The following is an 18,253-nucleotide window of genomic DNA, read 5'->3' as shown; positions in this document are numbered from 1 at the left end:
TTTACACCTCCGAGGTTAAAGCACTGCATGTCACTATAATCACAGGAATTAAAGTTTTAATTTAAGCTACTTTCTTGATTAAGTTCAAGAATAGCAAGCTGTGCATTGTTACCAGTTTTTACTTTCTCACTGACCTTTGTTCAAAATTTGTCCATAAAATGGGAGGGGGGCCAATGAGGAGAGGGAGGGGGAGGGGGGGGGAAGAGAGGGAGGGGGAGAGGGAGGGGGAGGGGGGGGGAAGAGAGGGAGGGGGAGGGGGAGGGGGGGAGAGAGAGAGAGAGAGAGAGAGAGAGAGAGAGAGAGAGAGAGAGAGAGAGAGAGAGAGAGAGAGAGAGTTTCAGTATTTCTCCCTTAATTTTTTGCACTGAAGGAACACTATACAACCACACCCAATACAGCAAAGCGATTAACAAAATACTCAAAACTAGATCATAACAGCAACATGGGTTTTATAACCTGATGGTTGTGAAAGCGCATTTTTGATGAATATGCAGCCGCTGTCAACCACTTGATAAACTGATGTCTTGAGTACTGTAACACCATATACCACAACAGCAGGGTTTAGTATTTTCTGCACAGATTTTATTATGAACAACCACAACTGAGTAACAATCACAAAGATACATTCCTTAGTAAACAAAACATTTAGGACATTACACACAAACATCAAATTTAGTAATTAATATTTATGAAACTGACTTAAGATAAGAGTTATAATCTGCCGCCATAAAGATTAGCTTTCAAAGAAATTCCTTTCTTTACAGACAAACTGCACGAAAATCCACAATTTTATTACATCTTTACACATTAATTATCCAGTTATGAAATCATATTGTGCTCTGTTATCCTGCAACCTCTTAGAGGAAGCATTATGGGTTTACAGGGGTGGAGTAATACATAATCAAGAATCTTATGGTTTATAACATCAGTCTGGAATGGGGGAGGAGTAATACAACAAGGAGGCATCTTGAACATTCACACCTTATAGGAACAGAGCTGTATGAGTCTAAATGAGGACCATGAATATTATACAATTTTATTGCTTATGAGTTTAAACTACAGTTAACTGAACAGTCCGACAGTTTGTCCCTATCCTATAACCATTTAAGTACTTCATATTCTTTTTGAAAATATGTACATACATACATACATACACACTATCTAAATCCAATAAAACTGTAAACTTCATAAAAAAACTATAATAAATCGCATGAAACTCTTTCCAATGAATGTACAGATAACCTCAAGGTTTGCTTGTAAACCAAGAAAAATTAAAAATATTAAGCAATTTATTTTTGGAATAGGCCACCAGGTTGAGGATATCACGTATTGTGTAAACTGCATTAAATTCATTTCTACAGTTTTATTTCTGGGCAAATATTTTATTAAATTAAGAGGGGATTAACCATTAACAACTGTCTAATTATTTCAACAATGAGTTAACAACTACATTACAAAACCCATAATTAAGCAAACTTTTAGTCTTGGCGACATAGCCTGGTCTTTGTATTTTATTTACTACCCAAAGGTCCACAAACATTGTACAAATTGAGGACCTACATTCTACGCAGAAATATGACTGTATATTTTCTATGGATACATTAACCTACTTCATTTTCACTAAAGCTCTCTCAGACTAGATAAAAGAAATGTGCAAAATAATTTTGCAGAGCACAGTTTAAGTACTACAGACATTCAGTGTGTTAAGATGCACCGTCTCAGGGAAGAAAAACTTGCCTCTCTGAACTATAGCCACTGTATGAAAGTCACTTCTACACTACTCATACATACACACACAGACAATTGGCTGTCTAAAGATTGCCTGCAAAGAGGAGAAAAGGTTTCCAAATCATAAAAAATTGTAACTGCTGAATAAGTCAACTAATTGTCAAAACTCAATACCACTAACTTTTGCTGCAGCCTTCTTACATCTCACACCTCAAATAAGGCACACACTGCAAAGCACATTAAACAAATCTGCAACCTTGCTAGAACAGTTACCGAGAATGTACCCACGCAGCACAGTTAACATGAAAGTTCCATATCTAGATAGAGCTCAATACACTTAACTAAGGATTAGCCTATGGTTCTTTGGTCAGCAATATATATTACACACATATATATTTATATCTATATATGTATATATGAAATGTTTTGTACTTTGCAAGTGTTAGTGAAATCTTATTATTCTTGAACATGTGCTGTTACACATGGACTCAAAGCATTTCTACATCTGTTCCCTGGAAGCTCTAGTGAAACAATTGTGTTATTTGAATGGGACCGTAGATAATTAAGTGAACAGCAGAAAAAAATCTTAAACACTATTACATACTTTAAGCGAAGTACATTTGCACTTCTACGTTGAAATAATCGGCATGTGAACCATAAGGAAAATTTCAGTTTAATTCATGAATTTCACTGAACTAGCTCACAAAATTCTTCATTGTCACCATGCCGTAATACAAAATTATGAAAGGTAATAATGATAAGTAATACGTGAAACAAAATTCACACTACTTTTTATGCGAACTGATTACCTCTCAAATTTATTCATTTAATAGATGTCATAATAAAGATCATTAACATTAAAAAATGATATTTACATATAAGCATTTCATTATACAACAACGATTTCAGAATTTTTGGAGATCAACATGTATGTCACTTATGATAATTGCAGCTTACATTATTCAGTAAAAATAGCTCTTAAGAGAATTATCACTTATGTCTTTTGTAAATTAAATATGATGGTATCCTACTTTGTACAGGATTCAACAATGGCAGTCTTCAACAAATGCAGATAACTACAACATGCAGTGCAGAAATTGGTACAAGAAATTATTGCATTTCATGCCCATGTCATTGCCTTGCACTCAAACTCTAATTTTGAACACCATACCTTTCACTTACACTTTTACAGACGATGGCTTGATTACATAAGTTTAATTACTCTAAAAATAAATAAAACAATTTATGTAAGCAATGCAATGAACTTCTCATCTCCAGATCTAATTGTCACTGACTAGAGAGGTTCTACAGGATATCATACCAACCATGAAGCACGAACAACACAGTACACAGTGGACAATATATATTCATGCATTCTGTATGTACTACAGTGGCAAGCATGCAATAATTGTTTCAAACTTAGAAAGTGAGAACACTCTCAGAATTTTTTTACCTATTGCAATTTCTCTTAATTTGATTATTAATTTTTAAAATAAAGGCAGGATATTAACACATGTACTCAGAATGTTCCAACAGCATTCTCATTAATATTCTTAACGGGAATGCTTACACGAACTTCAGCAGTGACCATTTACAATGGCATTTGTTTACAAATAGGCCACGTATTAAGTCTATTAACTGTTTAGCCTTTTTGATAATACGGTCAAACGTAATTGTGTAATCGTCTCCTGCACAACGAGAAATTTGATAATTTATTCATATGTTTAAGATAATGACCTAAGCTTTCATTTAGTATTTATTACTATTGTGTTAAGAAACTAAAGAGATTAAATAAGGACTTAAAATATTTTGTAATAACATTCAAAGTTAAGGATGGAAAAAGCTAAGAAACTACAATGAGAATGATGCGTATGGAACCATGGCATGGCATCTTCATAACTCATGAGGCAAAACTTCAATACGAGAGCTGCAGCAAAACATTGTAAACAACGATCTATATGAGGTCAGGTAGTAACTCTAAAAACAAACACTAATCAAGGTTCATACCACTGTCCTCTAAGAAACTTAACGTAAGCAACTGCTCGTACTTTCAGCATTTCACTGCATATCTATACCACAATTTATGTCAACCAGCTACCCTAACCTTCAACTGTAACTGTCAGAACAATAACAGTTTATTGACCTCCAATCATAAAGATATTAGTTATGATTAAAACATCTACATTATGCTAGAACATTTAGATATCACAACAACCCAATGGGTTTTTTAAAATGATTTGAAGCTATAATGCTCTAAATGTCTGCAGAACGTAACAAAAAGGTCCAACAAAAACTGCACAGCAACAATTTACTTTTCTTTCTAAGACACACGAGTACACCAAAGTCAATGAGCTTCAATAGGCCGGTGCTTGGTAGTCTGTTCCTATTGCACCTGGAATAAAAACATAAGAATTTCGTGAGAATGTGTCCATGAAATGGGAACATGATACAGTACACAACATCTGTTTTAATTCTCTAAGGAACAAGCACAAAAACACAGAATGGAATGCCTCAGTGTTAAATGTGTTTTGAATTCTATGTTTACATTTTTAATAAACAAGTATGATCAACGTAATTCTGAATGATTTTATGTTTGTTATAAATGCAAGATTATTTGTGTGTTTAACCCTTTGAATGACACAGTCACGCTTTACATTCTGTGCTGAGAGCAGCTTTGTTGCTGCTGTACTGCTCACCTAATGTTGCTGCCTGTGCTGAGCAACTGTGTTCCAGTGGCTTTGAAATACATATCAGATTTTAGGAAAACTCTTCAGCTAAAAAATTTATTTAGCACATTTTTCAGTCTTACATCTTTACTCAATAAAGGAAATTTTTTTGTTATTCATTACAGTTACTGTGCTGCATCAGATTAAATCACTGCATGAAATTTTAAAGAGTTTACAGATGTAAAACCACATTACTTAAGGTTTGCGTATGGTCGATTTTAGCCCATACATGCTGTTTATGAAATTCAGGCAAAATATTTAAATTTTATTTGAAATTAAGAGCAGAAAGATTTCTTATTTCATCTGCAAGTTACTGGTTTTTATGTATGGCAGATGGTCACGTGTGACATCCATATCTTTGTCCCTGAACATCGGGAATGATCCTGTCGTACTTCGTTAATGTTCGAAGATGACAAAACGTAGCTTTTTGCAAATGATAGCACAGAAAAAGGCACATATGTTGTACGACAAATACTCTTAATTTTGTTTGTTTACCAAGATATGGAAGTAAGTCATCTAACAGTGAGGGCGTTGTTGGAATGGGATGTTAAACACAACAGCACTTAGAGGAAACCCAGGGGTTGCATTTAAACATGTCCTCAGTATATGGAGAGTCCTGGAGTACTTAGTTAACTTGTCCACAACAGCTAAAGGATCTTCTGAGAGAGTGAGGTGTAGTTCACTGTATGCGTCAATCAGTGTCCTGAACCAAGAGACAAGTCCAGATCACTGCTGTTTTGTGTGTCAGCTACTGATAATAGCATGCCTCTAGGACTGAGAAACTTTTCACAGGCTTCACCTGCTTTGTAGCTAGTTTGCTACCAAGGGTGAGTAATTGGCAAAACAGTCTACAGTTGAGTGCTGCCCCAGTGGGAATAACATCAACTTTTTTTATTCCATGAATATTGATTATACCTGCGTGTCAGTCACTGGTTTGATGACAAAAATACATCTGGCTCTAATGTTGTCTCAACAAAGATGACAAAACAAGTATGCACAATCAATAATAATATTTGGCGAACAAAATTAACAATGGAACATGTAGTGAAAGTGACATTTATTTTTTGAGTTACTTTTGGTAGCCATAAACAGAAAATCAAGAAGAAAAACTGTTTTAATTTTATGCCAAAGAGAAATTCAAAATCCAGTGTGTAAGGAAGGGTGGAATCTTTTCAGTCACTAAGATATGTCAACTTGTATTACACTAACGGTGTTGCTTCAGACAAACATAAATGACAAAATTTCAAGGATACATAAGCATTCAGCACATAGTTAACAGAACAGTACACTTTGTCCACATGAGTGACAAATTTATTGCAATCAAAATCATGGTTTTGTTGTCTGCAAAACAAAAATGTGGCATGCCACACAACAAAATAAGGAGAGGTGAAGCAATCATACCCTTCCTCCAGCATAAAGTTATCATATAAAATTTGTTTAACCTCACATAATCCCATAACCAAAGCAATAGCAAGTGTTATGTATTTCATAAATTTATTGCTTCATAATTTCCTTGCAATACATATGCTGAATAAGGCCATTGTAGTGTAAAAACTTCAATAGACCTACAGTTTGCTTGCTATCATGAATAATGCCAATTGTTGAAACTACAGTATCCTCTATTAAGACAGTTTTTGGAGAAGTAAAGGAATGAATCTGTGCCGAGTGAGTCAAGTTTGTGAAAGTGTTATGAGGAATGGAACTCAAAGACCTACTTTCAACTGATCCTATAGGTCACTTCATTGCCAATACCATTGTCTTCCATTAGATCCTTCAAAAGGCGAATCAAAAGCATTTCCGCTTACAACAGAGTGCCTTGGGAGGGGGGGGGGGGGGGGGGGGGGGGGGGGGGGGGGGGGGGACCGACACACACACACACACACACACACACACACACACACACACACACACACACACACAGAGAGAGAGAGAGAGAGAGAGAGAGAGAGAGAGAGAGAGAGAGAGAGAGAGAGAGAGACCTTGTTTGGGTCAGTAGAAATTCAGTATGATAATATAATACAGTTCCTACTTTTACATTTTCCCCGCTTTTCACATTCATTTCTGTCCATCTCAACACAAGTATTATTCTCTCAATACAATGCTTTGCTACCATTAATGGTGGTGTGTTACAACATTTCCCACATTTTACATTTTCTTTGACATTACCATGATCTTAATTTGAATTTTTGTACAGATATTTGTAGTCTGAGCATGAATATGATGCACTTTTTCCAAACGAATTTACTAATCATGTAACATAACATTAGCATGGTAAGCAATATTTTCACTGCAGGTATGTTCAGTCACAGTCGCCTGTATTACAGGTTCACAATGTTTGGAAGGGTGAGAAAGTACGCCCAGTCACTGCTTTAATGATAATCATTATCTGAAGATAGTAACTAGTGGCAACCTGCCTTCTGCTCATTGCGTTTTAACAGCTTCAAATTAGTTTTCCGTCATTTACACATATAAACTGTTTTTTGAGACAGCTGTGTCTATAATGGGTTTTCACAAATTGTTACTTCTGTGTGAAACATGCCAATCTGAACTAGGCGCGCAGTCTTACGTTGGTATAGCCTGACAAACATTCCTCATCAAGATGTTCCATAACATAATGACAATTTCCGCCCTTCATCACCAGGAACGTCCCTCAAATGAGTAACATTGTCGGCACCAAGCTGTTTATTTCGTGCTTACTGTTCTGTTTATGAGGACTGGTAACTTTAGTTATTTAACGAGTACTGTGTTAAAAGTTTTATTTACCATAGTTTTTTTAAAAATGATTATTGATATGTCTCACATTACAACAAAAATCCCTTTTTAATGTGATTTCACAAAAGAATAGACCTAATAGCCACTAGAATGAAGCAAAAACAATTATTTAAGATTTTTTAAACAAAATTAAACTGTTTTAATTTCATACTTTTGAACAATATAAAGAGAATGACAGTAAGATTAATTTAGTCATTTTTACTTGTGTTTCCTATGGTGCCCTGTATTTTACACTTTTTTGGGTCCGTCCACTGAAAAGTTTACAGAAGGGGTTTTACTGTATATTACTTTTCATGTTAGACACTGCAGCATTCATGAGAAAGCACCTTTTAACATCTTGACTGCCACACACCTTTGCTGTGGCCACCTGGCATCAGGCTGCAGCCCCAAGGCCACAATAGCCAACGTGTTCAAGTCCTCAAATCCTATTTCCGAAAATGCTTCATGTTACGAGCATAGCTCACAGTTTTTGCAGGTTGAAAGAAGAGATACAAAGTTTGTTTCCAGATGTTGATAAATTTATTTTCCAGTATTAAGGAGATTCTAGTGAAAGCCCTGTCTAGGATTCAGACATTCAAAGATATTGCCCCTCAATGCTAATGAGATTGGGACATAGGTATAGCAACAGTCTACTACACTTAAAATGTTATGAGTATAACTAAGATGATCACTGTTCTGAAGAATGAAGCATCTTTACTTTTAGCAGCAAAGAAACTTTTCAAATATTCGGAAATGAGAAAGAACTTGGGACATCAAAAAGTCACAATTTTTGTTAACTGTGAATATAATTGGAAACTCTGCCTCAACATGCAAAAATGTGAATTTAGCTAATTAAAGCTATTTCAAGCTACTTGTATTCCAATGAACTATTTTAACAGAGACAGTTTGAAACAGCTTTGTTTTCGGCATATAAATACCAAAGATTTACTCATTTTTCAGTTACTGGTATTGCGAATCATCTCGTTAAACCCAATTTCTGAAGATAATGTGCATAAGAAAAGGTCTGCAAAATAAAAAGTAAATGAACGTAATGATGTATCAGTATGTTTGATGCTCTGCTGACCTACCAATTCTGAGTGGCTGAATGGTCTGTGTAAGGTGTACATCACGTAATGCACCATACAACTCAATTGTGCAGCCTAGCATCTTAGAACAAAGAAACACTTTTGCCTGCTAGCTACGGTTGGAAAGTTAATATAATGTAAATACTTCAATGTGGCAGTTTTAGGTGTTGGGTGCTTTGGACTATGGTTGCTTTAATACTGGTACAGGTCAGGCCAGGCCTGAACTACATCATTTACGACACTGAACATCCCCGACAGTGTTGCTCATTTTATTTTCTTGTTTTGAAATGTGTGAAGAAACTAATCATTGTCCATCATGGAGTTTGATTACTACCATCAAAACACTAGTAGGAATCGGCAATCCCTATGACCATATGTGAAGTTCTGCTCACACACACACACACACACACACACACACACACACACACACACACACACACAAAAAAATATAGATGTACACTGGCTGCTCTGCGAGAGGACTCTTCTTTCCCCCGCACAGCACCTCTCCCTCTTGGCAGTCATAGTTCTAGTTTGTTCATGCTCACAGCCAACTGCCAGTATACAGTATCCGCACTCTGCACTATATGGAAAACAAAACTTATTAACATATATTTTGACAATATCACAAGCCTTCCCCTAAATTGTGAATTTTTATTTTCAGTTCTACTTTTACACTATGCTTGTCAGTTCCATCTGCAGCACTGTTGAGTACAAGTCGCACCGCTACAAATGCCCATGTAAGCTCAAAATCATTTGCAGTTTTGTAATTATCGAAATTGGTGGAAAAAGAAAAATGTCAAGAAACACTCTAGATAAAACGCATAAAAATGGTGGTGCTTAGTAACATATGATCTGTTTAAAGATTAAATGGAGCTTAAAGAAGAAAACAAGCAAGTACTATTTAAAAACTACTTAAGTTTTTGCAAAAGCAAACCTGGAAAGCTACCAAATAACTAAGGCTAGGTCTTCAGCCAGAAGTGTGAACTCAAATTTCTATGTTTAATCATTTAGATGCCAAGAAATTCACCACAAATAGATGCAACATTTTCAGGTCCCTAGCCGAGTTTGGTTTCCTCCCACAAGTGACCTGTCGGCTTAAAGAAATGGGGCATTCATTTAAGAAATCTGTGAAAACTGGTTGACAGCTGTGCAGAGATTGGAAAGTGTGCATGGGAAATGAGATTAGTCAGGGAAAAAGCATAAAATCGTGTATTCAAAAATTCTACAAGGTGATAATTATACTGCAGTAGAAACAGACCTGACAACAGTTCGATGTTCTGGACTAGCTGCAGTTACATCTGTAGACGTTGAGAGATTATCTTCTCTGATGAAAAACGTTTTAGCTAACAGGAGGCTTAAAATGACTCCAGAAAATTTACAAAAGCATTTTGTTGTTATGTGCAACCAATAAGCATTGTAATGCATAAGCTTTCAAGAAAAATTTCATTTTTTGTAGAGTACAATTAGCATTTTCTTTAAAACTTCCAAGTTATTTTAAAAATACAACATAACATTAACACAGATATGATGGAAATGTATAATTTAGTAAAAAGGAATAATGTAAGTTTTTCCATGTTGCTTTTTGTTGCCTACTTATGTCTTTTTACTTGCATATTTTAATGACTTCTAATGCCTAAGCTTCTGGTCGTCTTAACAAGGGTACTCAATTATTACCAAAGTATATGCTTACCCCTTGTCTGATTAGCCGAAAATGGTGGATCCTGGTAAGCCCCATCAACATCCTGACTGACAGGATATGAGGAATATGGAGCACCTCCAGGAACAGAGCCTGGATCAGCTTCATAACTGGGATTGAATGCAGCATCACTTCCCTGGCGGAATCGCTGGTAAGCAAACCACGCACAGCCTGCCTACAGAATATCGCACAGTCAACAACATGGTAAATGAGTTTATACAGATCCTGCAAGATATGCAAAAGAACTCTTACAATCCAATTTTATATCCTAAAAATGAAAGTAATTCAAATAGAATATGAATTCTCTTTTCAGCACAGTTTCATTGAACAACAATTTATAAATACACTCAGGGTATGATAAGCTAAGAAAAGTCTCTTCAATACCACATGTTAGACAAACAAAACCATCTTTTAGCAAATACATCACAGAGATTACAAGGAAAATGGACCACGATGTTCGGATGGTGTGGTGAAAATATTAAGACGAGAATTTCATTTAACGGTTCGACTTAAAGCCATAACCTTGGTTATATAATAGATTCAGACCATTGTCCCTAACCTAAGGTCCCTACCCTGCAATCATACCCACTATAAAAGCTGGCCCCCAATTACCACTTAATCCAGGCCCACCAATGGTAGATCCTGTAATAATGAGCAACTTCCAAAACAATTATAATCTGACATGTTTTGTGCACAGTGTTTTATACAGGTACAACAAATTAAAATGGCTGAGTACACGAATGGGCATAACATTAGGTACTTCAGGGTTCCCAGTCTCTTGTACAGATAGGAGAAGCCTTTCCGAATGCTTTCCAAACAATTTTGAAATTGCCATATTTTTGCATTATTGTCACTTTGTGACTAAGTATCCCACTATAGATCCCAATGGTCTGGGCTTTGATCCCTGGCCAGTCCAAAGAATTGTGTGTTTTAAAAATGGAAACCCCAGGTTCGAATATCAACAATATTAGAAAAAACTAGATTGCTACTCACTGTAAAGATGACCCGTTGAGTTGCAGAGATACAACAAAAAGCCTGTTACAAATTATAGCATTTGGCTAAAAAAACCTTACTTCTGAAAGCTCCAACCGGAATGCGATTTCATGTGAATAGAAATCTGGAATGGTGTGCGGAAAGAGGAGGGATAGCAAGGTACGGGTGACAGAAGAGAACACTGACGGGACATGCAACGATTAGATGGTGGCCTGACAAGACCTGAAGGTGCAGCGTCAGAAGGTGAGGTGTAGGGGGAAGTAAAGAGGAAAAATGAAGGACTAGGAAAGGAGAGGGACAGTGAAGGGGTTAAGACAGGCTGATATACTGGCACACGAAAGAGTGTGACAGAATGTGAAAAGGGATGAAGTGATAGGATGGGGGGGGGGGGGGGGTGGAAATTGTTGGGTGGTGGGTGTGGGGTATGGGGAGAGGAGGTGGTTGTAGTTTAAGGTCAGAATAATTTTGGGAGTGGAGAAAGTGTTTTAAGGATAACTCCCATCCACACAGTTCAGAGAAAAGTGGTGGCAGAAGGTAGGATCAAGATGGGGGTCTATCATTGTCGGCAGTTCAAACTTATGACAAATGGTGGTACCCCTTAGGGAAATGGAAGCACAGGACAGGAAAGGACAAGGTGCACTCAGTACGTGTGACTGAGGGCCTCATTCAACATGCTGAAGAGGTTATTCTGACAGCCACTGAGCGAACAGGGTGCAACAAACTGCAAATTGTGTTGGCTGTTTGAATAAATGGTGCCTTCTGTGTTCCGAGGTCATTCTTGTTTCAGTCCAGCAACTGGCAGAGAAAGATGAGAAGAACACACTTGCGCTTGGAATTTCAAAAAAGCTCACAATTTGCAGCATTGCCCCCAGAACTGACCATGACAGTGGAACGAACAAGCCAGAGACTTCCAAAGTTCTGCGACAAGCTATAGCTATGCTGGGACTTCCTGGACTTGCACCATATGGTTGAGAACTGTAGTGTCCCCTAAATAGGTCAGGTGTGCACAACACATCAGAGGCAACTATTCACTTAGCTGACAGTGTGGGGTGCCCACAAGGGTCTTTTAGATTAGGCAATTCTCCATCAAATCCAGATACCAATAGTAGTAGAAAACCAAGACGTATCAGTGTAAGGTCCCCCAACTGATATTACTAAAATCCTAAAGGTGAACTGCTGAAGCATTCACAACGAAGTGCCAGAGTTTGAAGTGTTCATGAAAAGCAATGAAGCTCACACAATTCTAGATACAGAAAGTTGGTTGAAACCCGAAATTGACAGCAGTGAGATTTCTGGGGAAAATTTCTGTGTATAATGAAAGGACAGGCAAATGGGAAATGGAGGTGACCTATTTGTCTCAGTAGATAAAAAACTCAAATCATCCAGGATAATGCATTTCCTAACAATGTTACTGAATTTAGGTGAACACATTAAGCAAACAAAATATTATATCTATATAATATACCTTCATCATTAACATCACATTTTACTAAAATTATCTCTTGTTATAGGTCTCAGAATTCCAGGTTGGAGCACGATTCTGTTCTTGCACATAATCATCATGGCAGTTCCCCCCCCTCCCCCCCCCCCCCCCCCCCCCCCCCCCCCTCCCATTGATTTCATTGCAACAGAGAGTGTTAGGTTTGTAAATAACCTGTTACTACATTTTATGATCAACCTTTCTACTGATTTCTAATGTAACACTAAAAAAATATGCCTGTTAATCGAAGTGAGAAAACTACTGGTTTGGAAGAAAGAACAAAAACAATACAGAATACACTATCTCAGTATTGCAATATTTTAATGCAGACATGGAGGGGGATTACTTTTGAGTGATTAAGGCCGAGTTTCTGAGATCCGCTTATTCAGAAATTTGTTAGCAACACGTTTCTTATTAACAGTCAACAGGAACAACTATATAATACCAACCACTGAACTGACTCCACCTCTATTTGTTTTTGTAGTTTACTTCCCAGTCTTGGGAAGTAACTTTTTAACAGCTTCTTTGCTAACTGACTGCAGACAACATTTTCTTTTAAAATTATTGTTGACAATGTAACCCTTAATTTGGGTCCACATCAACTGTGTTGGGTATATATGTCAGTGACAGGGTGGCAGTCTAATGATATGCCCATATTCTTCCAGCTTGTCAATTTTGTGTATAAGGAATCTTGGTATGCACGAGTGTTGTCCAGAAAGTAATGTAGCACATTTTTTTTCCTCAGCCGAAAACAATGCTACAAATGCCAAATGTTACGTATGTATTATTTGAAGCCTCCTGAGTGAGCATACCAAGTTTGTCACTTCCGACAGATAGCTTAGCTACAGGACAGTTTCAAATGGCATCTGTGGGTGATGTATGTTACAAGAAATGTGCCGTCATTTAAATTTCTCACTGCATAGAAAGAAACTGTGGGGAATATCCATAAACACTTGTGCAAAGTCTATGGAGCATTTGCTATCGACAGAAGTACAAATAATCATTGAGCATGGAAGGTGAGGTCATCAGAAGGCAATTTGATGGAGCTCTACGATTTGCAACAGTCAAGGAGACCATCCACGGCTGTCACACCTAACATGTTACAATGAGCTGATGATGTCATTCGCGAGGACAGATGAATTACAACTCAGCAGTTGGCACTGTATCTGTCAATCTGCTAAGTAAGTTCGCGCAGTGAAGCATTGGTTCCGCCACCAGGACAAACATTGGTTTTTTTTCCACTGGATGAAGGCAGTAGAACAGGATGGAGATTACATGGAAAAATAGGTTGTGTAAATGAAAAACCATTCTTTCAGGTGTGTAATTGTCATTATGTTCAATAAAGAATTGTTGAAAAAAAAATGTGGTGCATTATTTTCTGGGCAACCCTCTTAAGAGTTTAGATCCATAAGATTGCCTTTTTGCCCAAAGACCTACACCACAAGAAATTAGGACAATTTAAACTTTGTCACAGTGCAAGCAATAGTTGTTTAAATGGTGGTGTAAAGGTTTGTCTGGCAACAGTGAGTGTTCGTTGGGGCTACAGCTCCTCAGATTGGTTAAATCCCTGCAATACCTTCTTCCTGTACCTCATCACTTTCTTCATAGCTGTCAATGGTAAAATAATTCTGCAAGGACTGTAGTTACCTTATCCCTTACAACAAACACCCCATATACATTACACAAAAAAGCTAACACAAATGCATATGCGCACACATGCACAAATTTGATGCCAAATCTCCTCTCCTGCAATTTGTGTGTTTGTCAATTCAAACACTTTGCAATCCATTTCTCCCTGCAAAATTACTTCACACAACTAAACAGGGACCCCAGTTGGATGTATTTTTCAATTTTTCCTCCCGTTTTCTTTTGTATATTTATTGTATTGGGTATGGATATTTCGATTAGTTGTGTTAATTTCTTCTTTTTATTGGTGAGTATGATGTCAGGTTTGTTATGTGGTGTTGTTTTATCTGTTATAATGGTTCTGTTCCAGTATAATTTGTATTCATCGTTCTCCAGTACATTTTGTGGTGCATACTTTTATGTGGGAACATGTTGTTTTATAAGTTTATGTTGTAAGGCAAGTTGTTGATGTATTATTTTTGCTACATTGTCATGTCTTCTGGGGTATTCTGTATTTGCTAGTATTGTACATCCACTTGTGATGTGGTCTACTGTTTCTATTTGTTGTTTGCTCCCAGCCCCCGTTGGATAAGCAGCTGAGCAGCAAGTCGTATACTCCTAACTCACTCATTTGTTACATAGTTTAATTCTTAATTTCTTTGCGTGTTTTTGGTACTTGCATTGTTTAATTCATAAATTTTGGGCGTATTATAGTATTTGAGAGTGTAGCATCGCGTTTTAGTACCTGAATAGTGTAAATTCGCGTAGTCTCCTTCCGCCGCCGAGCAGTGTCAGCAGTGCGCAAGTAGCAGAACTACTGCATTTACTAGGCAATCTTGTATTTTAATAACCGTTTAAATTTTGTGTCTATTTGTTTGCGCTCTCTGTAGATTAGTTCAGACGTTCTTTGCAAAACAGTTTTTAGCATGGATAGGGACTGCAACTGCTGTGTTCGGATGCAGGCTGAGTTGGCATCCCTTTGCTCCCAGCTTCAGGCAGTGTTGGCTTCGGTCACACAGCTTGAGGCTGTTGCCAATGGGCATCACTGTGGGGGTCCGGATGGGGGTTTGTCGGGGACGGCCAGCTCGTCCCACGCATCCCCTGATCGGACTACGACTGTGGTTGCCCGGGATACTGCCCGCATTGAGGCTGATCCCTCACCTGTGGTAGAGTGGGAGGTCGTCTCAAGGTGTGGCAGGGGGCGAAAGACATTCCGGAGGGCTGAACGTAAAGCCTCTCCAGTTTGTCTGACGAACCGGTTTCAGGCTCTGTCTCAGGCTGATACTGATCTTCGGCCTGACATGGCTGCTTGTCCTGTTCCAGAGGTTGCCCCTCAGTCTGCAAGATCCGGGCAGTTGCAGAGGGTGGGCTTACTGGTAGTTGGGAGCTCCAACATCAGGCGCGTAATGGGGGCCCTTAGGGATATGGCAGCAAGAGAGGGGAAGAAAACCAATGTGCACTCCGTGTGCATACCGGGGGGAGTCATTCCAGATGTGGAAAGGGTCCTTCCGGATGCCATGAAGGGTACAGGGTGCACCCATCTGCAGGTGGTCGCTCATGTTGGCACCAATGATGTGTGTCGCCATGGATCGGAGGAAATCCTCTCTGGCTTCCGGCGGCTATCTGATTTGGTGAAGACTGCCAGTCTTGCTAGCGGGATGAAAGCAGAGCTCACCATCTGCAGCATCGTCGACAGGACTGACTGTGGACCTTTGGTGCAGAGCCGAGTGGAGGGTCTGAATCAGAGGCTGAGACGGTTCTGCGACCGTGTGAGCTGCAGATTCCTCGACTTGCGCCATAGGGTGGTGGGGTTTCGGGTTCTGCTGGATAGGTCAGGAGTCCACTACACGCAACAAGCGGCTACACGGGTAGCAGGGGTTGTGTGGCGTGGACTGGGCGGTTTTTTAGGTTAGATGGCCTTGGGCAAGTACAGAAAGGGCAACAGCCTCAACAGGTGCGGGGCAAAGTCAAGACATGCGGGGACCAAGCAGCAATCAGTATTGTAAATTGTCAACTGTCGAAGCTGCGTTGGTAAAGTACCAGAACTTCAAGCGCCGATAGAAAGCACCAAAGCTGAAATCGTTATAGGCACAGAAAGCTGGCTTAAGCCAGAGATAAATTCTGCCGAAATTTTTACAAAGGTACAGATGGTGTTTAGAAAGGATAGATTGCATGCAACCGGTGGTGGAGTGTTCGTCGCTGTTAGTAGTAGTTTATCCTGTAGTGAAGTAGAAGTGGGTAGTTCCTGTGAATTATTATGGGTGGAGGTTACACTCAACAACCGAGCTAGGTTAATAATTGGCTCCTTTTACCGACCTCCCGACTCAGCAGCATTAGTGGCAGAACAACTGAGAGAACATTTGGAACACATTTCACATAAATTTTCTAAGCATGTTATAGTCTTAGGTGGAGATTTCAATTTACCAGATATAGACTGGGACACTCAGATGTTTAGGACGGGTGGTAGAGACAGAGCATCGAGTGGCATTATATTGAGTGCACTATCCGAAAATTACCTCGAGCAATTAAACAGAGAACCGTGGAGATAACATCTTGGACCTACCGATAACAAACAGACCCGAACTTTTCGACTCTGTATGTGCAGAACAGGGAATCAGTGATCATAAGGCTGTTGCAGCATCCCTGAATATGGAAGTTAATAGGAATAAAAAAAAAGGGAGGAAGGTTTATCAGTTTAGCAAGAGTAATAGAAGGCAGATTTCAGACTACCTAACAGATCAAAACGAAAATTTCTGTTCGAACACTGACAATGTTGAGTGTTTATGGAAAAAGTTCAAGGCAATCGTAAAATGCGTTTTAGACAGGTACGTGCCGAGTAAAACTGTGAGGGACGGGAAAAACCCACCGTGGTACAACAACAAAGTTAGGAAACTACTGCGAAAGCAAAGAGAGCTCCACTCCAAGTTTAAACGCAGCCAAAACCTCTCAGACAAACAGAAGCTAAACGATGTCAAAGTAAGCGTAAGGAGGGCTATGCGTGAAACGTTCAGTGAATTCGAAAGTAAAATTCTATGTACCGACTTGACAGAAAATCCTAGGAAGTTCTGGTCTTACGTTAAATCGGTAAGTGGCTCGAAACAGCATATCCAGACACTACGGGATGATGATGGCATTGAAACAGAGGATGACACGCGTAAAGCTGAAATACTAAACACCTTTTTCCAAAGCTGTTTCACAGAGGAAGACCGCACTGCAGTTCCTTCTCTAAATCCTCGTACAAACGAAAAAATGGCTGACATCGAAATAAGTGTCCAAGGAATAGAAAAGCAACTGGAATCACTCAATAGAGGAAAGTCCACTGGACCTGACGGGATACCAATTCGATTCTACATAGAGTACGCGAAAGAACTTGCCCCCCTTCTAACAGCCGTGTACCGCAAGTCTCTAGAGGAACGGAGGGTTCCAAATGATTGGAAAAGAGCTCAGATAGTCCCAGTCTTCAAGAAGGGTCGTCGAGCAGATGCGCAAAACTATAGACCTATATCTCTGACGTCGATCTGTTGTAGAATTTTAGAACATGTTTTTTGCTTGAGTATCATGTCGTTTTTGGAAACCCAGAATCTACTATGTAGGAATCAACATGGATTCCGGAAACAGCGATCGTGTGAGACCCAACTCGCTTTATTTGTTCATGAGACCCCGAAAATATTAGATACAGGCTCCCAGGTAGATGCTATTTTTCTTGACTTCCTGAAGGCGTTCGATACAGTTCCGCACTGTCGCCTGATAAAGTAAGAGCCTACGGCATATCAGACCAGCTGCGTGGCTGGATTGAAGAGTTTTTAGCAAACAGAACACAGCATGTTGTTATCAATGGAGAGACGTCTACAGACGTTAAAGTAACCTCTGGCGTGCCACAGAGGAATGTTATGGGACCATTGCTTTTCACAATATATATAAATGATCTAGTAGACAGTCTCGGAAGGCCCATGCGGCTTTTCGCGGATGATGCTGTAGTATACAGAGAAGTTGCAGCATTCGAAAATTGTAGCGAAATGCAGGAAGATCTGCAGCGGATAGGCACTTGGTGCAGGGAGTGGCAACTGACCCTTAACATAGACAAATGTAATGTATTGCGAATACATAGAAAGAAGGATCCTTTATTGTATGATTATATGATAGCGGAACAAACACTGGTAGCAGTTAC

The 18,253-nt window shown here is 38.9% G+C and overlaps 1 protein-coding gene across 1 annotated transcript in view; it reads right to left on the bottom strand.

Annotated features, from left to right (window-relative positions):
- Positions 1 to 560: 560 nt before the first annotated feature.
- The window catches only part of LOC126457883 (synaptogyrin), a 73,288-nt gene continuing 55,595 nt past the window's right edge, over positions 561 to 18,253 (bottom strand). The window contains exons 4-5 of the mRNA XM_050094552.1: positions 9,981 to 10,161; positions 561 to 4,120 (exon numbers count right to left, since the gene is read on the bottom strand). Of these exons, the coding sequence (XP_049950509.1) occupies positions 4,083 to 4,120; positions 9,981 to 10,161 (219 nt within the window). The 3' untranslated portion in view covers positions 561 to 4,082. The remainder of the gene's footprint in view (positions 4,121 to 9,980; positions 10,162 to 18,253) is intronic.

This window comes from Schistocerca serialis, chromosome 2, assembly GCF_023864345.2.
Source record: "Schistocerca serialis cubense isolate TAMUIC-IGC-003099 chromosome 2, iqSchSeri2.2, whole genome shotgun sequence".
In the NCBI taxonomy this organism is placed as follows: domain Eukaryota; kingdom Metazoa; phylum Arthropoda; class Insecta; order Orthoptera; family Acrididae; genus Schistocerca; species Schistocerca serialis.
Note: the sequence above shows the minus strand (reverse complement) of the source record. Positions and strands in the feature narration are given on the sequence as shown.